The sequence below is a fragment of the Geospiza fortis genome, unplaced genomic scaffold, assembly GCF_000277835.1.
Source record: "Geospiza fortis unplaced genomic scaffold, GeoFor_1.0 scaffold130, whole genome shotgun sequence".
Lineage (NCBI taxonomy): Eukaryota > Metazoa > Chordata > Aves > Passeriformes > Thraupidae > Geospiza > Geospiza fortis.
Genome location: NW_005054300.1, coordinates 1,396,101 through 1,401,187, shown reverse-complemented (window position 1 = coordinate 1,401,187; position 5,087 = coordinate 1,396,101). Strand labels below are relative to the sequence as shown.

The 5,087-nt window shown below is 39.3% G+C and overlaps 1 protein-coding gene across 2 annotated transcripts in view; it reads right to left on the bottom strand.

Annotated features, from left to right (window-relative positions):
• GPAM (glycerol-3-phosphate acyltransferase, mitochondrial) overlaps positions 1–3,714 on the bottom strand; it is a 28,164-nt gene extending 24,450 nt beyond the window's left edge. For both annotated transcript variants that reach the window (XM_005416375.2, XM_031063297.1), the window contains exons 1-2: positions 3,586–3,714; positions 1,536–1,658 (exon numbers count right to left, since the gene is read on the bottom strand). In XM_005416375.2, coding sequence (XP_005416432.1) covers positions 1,536–1,658; positions 3,586–3,687 — 225 coding nt within the window. In that variant the 5' untranslated portion in view covers positions 3,688–3,714. The remainder of the gene's footprint in view (positions 1–1,535; positions 1,659–3,585) is intronic.
• Between the last annotated feature and the right edge of the window lie 1,373 nt (positions 3,715–5,087).

Sequence of the window (5,087 nt, the reverse complement as noted above, 5' to 3'; positions counted from 1 at the left end):
CGTCTCACCCCTCAGAACACCTCTAGCATTCATTACACCTTTAACATCCCAACTTCATGCAGACAAGACAAAAAACTAAGATAGACAGACTAAATTAATAAAGCAGGTAGTTTTCTGCTTGGTTAGTGAACTTGATCAGCCCTCAGGAGAGCAGGAAGGAAAACGAGAGGGAGAAGCAAGAGTTTCCACTCTCAGCATTGGCAAGTTGTTAGTATGGTCAGCACACTTAAGGAAATTTGCCTCATTTATTTATTTTCTTAAGAAAAATAATGAAAAAGGCAGCTCCAAAAAAAAGTATTTAGAATCTAATGAGATTATTATCTTTGTTACTGTCTGTGCAAGGATGGTATTTTCCCTTACAGCAGAAAGCAACAAAAGGCTTAATAGGTCATGCTCCTTTCTTAACTGGGATCTCAGGACAGTTAATTAGTCTCTTACTAAATGCACAAAATACAGAACAAGATTTTTAAAGCATAATTCCCAGTTTGAGAGGAACAGCCTAATTACTAACAGGCTAATTACTAAATGCATAAAGCCCTAAGCTGAGGATTCACACACACCTTTTTGTGAGTCAAAACACTTGACTTGTCTGTTTGAAGTAGTCTCAGTTTATCTAATTGTTTGTCTTGTTGCCCATATCATACACAGTACACTTGGATTTCTATATTTCTATATCACATTTGTATGTCAATGCTGCAATTTTCTGTTCTGGCAGAGGAACAGAGTGAAATAACTTTTCTTTGGTCAAAGAGTGAAGCAAATTTTCCCTCTAGCCCAGCCAATGAAGGTGTAACTGAGTGCAATCTAAAGCCTAGGGTGTACACATAGCCAAATTACATGATGAACTGGTTGCAAACTGTATTGTGTCATTTATCAGCATTTTGCATCTCGAGCTTACAGAAAGCCTGCCCAATGCCGTTCAATAAAGTTCACATTTTAAATCAGCTTGCACAACCTCTCTAGAGTCACCATCCTGACACTGTTCCCAGCAGACAAATATCACAACTGGCAGTCCTTGTTTCCAGGCTGGGCAGAGAGGCAGGTCCAGAAAATCAGCCAGGTGTAGAAAATTAACTTGTTCTCTCAAGTACAGGACTAAGCAAGTTGGAAAGGAAGCATACTGCTTAGCTTCCAAACTGTATTTATTCTGTGGATAGAAAATTAAAGTGTCCTAAAAGCAAACTTTCACACTTTTATATGCTCCAAATTCCCATTATTAATCTAACACACCAGATAATTTTGCTATCCCATTTCCTAGTAGTAATTCTGAGGGGCTGGAGAGTTTTGTGCAAGGAGTAAGTCTGCACTGAGAGGTGGGAGACTAAGCATCAAACCAGGTGTGTGCCATCCTTTAATTCCATGACAAATTAAATGTAACCACAGTGAAAAGAATGAAAACAACAGTGAAAAACTATAGCACTTCATGAAGTAAAAACATTGTGACCTTAATTCTGAAAGTAAGGAAACTACTGCAACTTCATTACGCTGCAACTATGCATTATTGTCAAACATAATCCATCCCATAATCTTCTTACCCGGCTCTGGGGAGTGCATACATAGCAACATCGTCCCACAAACGGCCTTTTCCTGCTCAGCAGAGCCTCCTTCCATCTCAAAGTGGCAGATCGGAACAGAGTGGGGCGAGAGTTGCACTCTCCCTGCAGAACAAAAGATCACTGTGTAAATATGCAGAAATATGTGTTCTGCTGTGTATGGGAAAGCTTCGAGGAAGAGGAGCTGCCAGACACACACAAAAAATTACCCCTCAATTATGTAAAGTATACTTTTTCCAACATTTCTCTAAGACTTAAAAAAATAAAAGCAAAATCTCAGTGTTGTACTTATGTAAGCACTACTGTATGGGTTGACATACAAAATTTTAAAAGGAATGATAACTGTAATTAAGAAGCACCAAAGAAACTGCCAGCTGAGAAAACAGAAAGATATTAACAGCACACTACATTCTCAATAATGTAAAGGTGCTTGCAATATGAACAATGTATTTTAAAGTTCAACTGAGTATCACCCTGTAAAGCTGCAAGAAGACTCAATGTACCAAAAATATTAACTCCATGGACACTGTAGGCACTTTCAGCAGTTTCAAGCAGAGTGACACAAAAAAGGAACTCCTGCGCCTTCTCCAAAGTTACACTGTCTATCTGAAGATTACAGAACAAAAAAAATCCAGAGTGACTGCATTCACAGAACTCATTCTCTATGTTAGGACATAATGCAAAAATTGTAGTTAAGTATTATTATTTCCATTAAAGTCTACTGAACTATTGCTTGACTGATAATGAGAACTGGGTCCCCATTTTTAAACCACATATTTTATTGAGAAGAAAGTTACTTCCAGCATTAAATGAGAAGTTACAGAAACAAACCAAACCAAAGCCAAAATGTTGTTTAAAACAGAACTTTTAAGTGGCAGACCAATAGGGTAGAACCAAGACTGAAGACACAAATGCAGATCATCACATACTCAGCCCAGTGAGAAAATTCCAGAAAGTCAAAAGCAACGCTGAAGATGCTTAAAAACTAAATTATACATGTATCATATTTAGCAAGCAGCACAAACTGGCAAATACTCCAAGGCTAACTCTTCCATCTGAAATAAACAAGTACCAAGATGCTAAGCCTGCCATGATCTCCCCTCTACCACCTCCTTTAATGCTAACTCCAAAACAAACCAACTTTCTAACAATGTCATCTTCCTTCTACTTGCCTCCAACCCCTGACATACCTCTCCAGCATTTTCTTACAAAACCTCTTTTCTATCTTTTCTGACTTGCCTGCCCTGACCCCACTTTCTCACAGACCACCTGATTACTGCAGCTTGCTGTTCCATGGAACTTAGATCTAGCTAGATAGAAATCCCAGCTGCCAAGACATCTGCCCTTTCCCTCAACTCTGACCATGTCTCCAATTCTTCTTCTGTATCAAGTTGAAGCTCCTCCTCTCTGGTTCCATGTCTACTTCCTCTTGACCTATGCTGCTAAACCATCTACCACCACTCCAGTCCCCATGTGGCTCTTCTGGCTCCACCCAGAGCACTCTGATGTCTCCTTTGTCCCCTCCAAATCCCAAGACTCACTCAATGGAGGACACAAACTTTTAATAGGCTCCTTATTTATATCCACCAATTTTTTCTGCCTCCTGGACTGCACTCCTGCTCCAGCTTCAATGCCTATATGACTGTGCAACTTCAGCATCAAGCTCCTTTTCATCTCCACACTTTAAACTACATCACCCAGAAGGGAAACAAGCTTCCTGTTTGACTTTGGCTACTCCAGAATGGGATTCTCTACATTTACTGCTATAAAATGATTAGCAGCATCACACCAGACGACTGTAAGACTATCAGTAGAGTTTGGCAGGATTTTTCTTTTCTACCAACATTGTTCTTTGGCACAGAATTGAACTGTTGGTTCCTCCTCATTTTTCAAGCTAAATTAAAACCAAATTTTATCATGCATTAGAGACATAATTCCTTATCTTCATTCTTCATAACAATAAAAAGTCCACTTTCAAGTTGAAGAAACAATAAGATAAATAGGGCCAGTAACATTCCCAATTTTTACTTACCCACTCTTCAGTGGAATGCTTACATCTACTGATGCTGCAGTCTGCTGAGGTGGATAAATAGGAAACATCTATTGTTCCAAGGGACAAAGCAGTTTCATCCATGACACAGGAATTGAACTGAAGATCACAAACTGCAAAATAATAACATGTGCATACACATATTCTTTTTATCTGTATATTCATATATTTATATGCATGCACAGAAACACACACCTAATTTCAGTGCCAGGCATCTAGCAATAAATTAGCAAACTGGTATTTTTTCACCCTTCAGTAAAAGTTCAGTTCCAAAGACACTTCCTCACAGCTAGAAATTGGCATGATTTTAATATGCTAAAAACTCCAGCACATTTGACTTCCAAAAACACAGCACACCAACCAGCTTCCTGCACGCTTTTCTCTCCCTGCTCTTCTTCCCATAACAGGTCACTATAGTCCCCTTGTAATTTTCCACTGTTCTTTACTGCATGGTTTAAACCCTGCAGCCATAAGGATACGCAGGTCAGACACTTTCATAAGTTTACTATTCTCTTGCACTCTGACCTTGCTCTTTCATAATTTGCTTCTCAAGGACACCTATGATCTACAAAAACTGTCATTAATGTTCTCACCTAATCCTATCTCACAGTATATTTTGTGTGTCTGGTCTAGCTGTAGTCAAACCAGTTTGCAAATTCCTTGGGAAGAAGGAGTGCTCAATAAAAAAGCACACATCTAAATGTGAACATGCTGCTGACAAGTGACATTTCAGTCTTGTGGGATTAAAGAGCAGTAAGGAAATCTCAACCTGATTAATTATTTTGAAATGGAAGTTCTGTAGCTCGTATAACGAGCAATGTAAATAATTCTCCCTTGGCCAAAGAAAAAAGGAACAGCAAACATACTAAAACAACTTACTGTTGTACACTGTATTTGCAAAAGACTACAAATAAAAGACTACAAATGACCGCTTTGCTATTGAGAACAACTGAAATAAGAATCCCAGCATTTTAAAGAGGCAAAACTCCTCTTCCATCTGTCACTGCAAGGAAACTTCTATCATGGCCAAGCTGTGGGCTATCAGGAAAGTGATTGTTCCCACCCAGAATGCTAAGCTAACATCTGCAACAGCAAGACCTAAAACTTTAGTCCAACATTTTTGCTTTTCCTAGTGCCCTCCCCAAGTTGCCACAAACGCATCCCGTAATACGCACGCAGAGAGCTCCCACTACAAGCTGGAGTCCGAGCCAGTATAACCATGCAGACCATGCATATCCTTGCACAGCCTAAGTACCGAATTCATCCCTTTATCTTTGCTGGCTCTTACATTCAATCCGCCTTTTATTTAAATTAGTCCTCAGGCAAATTACTATGTAACCCTCCCAATAAATACCAAAAAAAATGCCTGGAGACCTCAAATGCTGGAACCGAAATGCGTCCCGCTCGTGCTCAAGGTGACCTTGGCTGCACCGGTATACACAAAAGATAAACTTAAAAAAATACGCAATTAAAAGCCCGTTTGA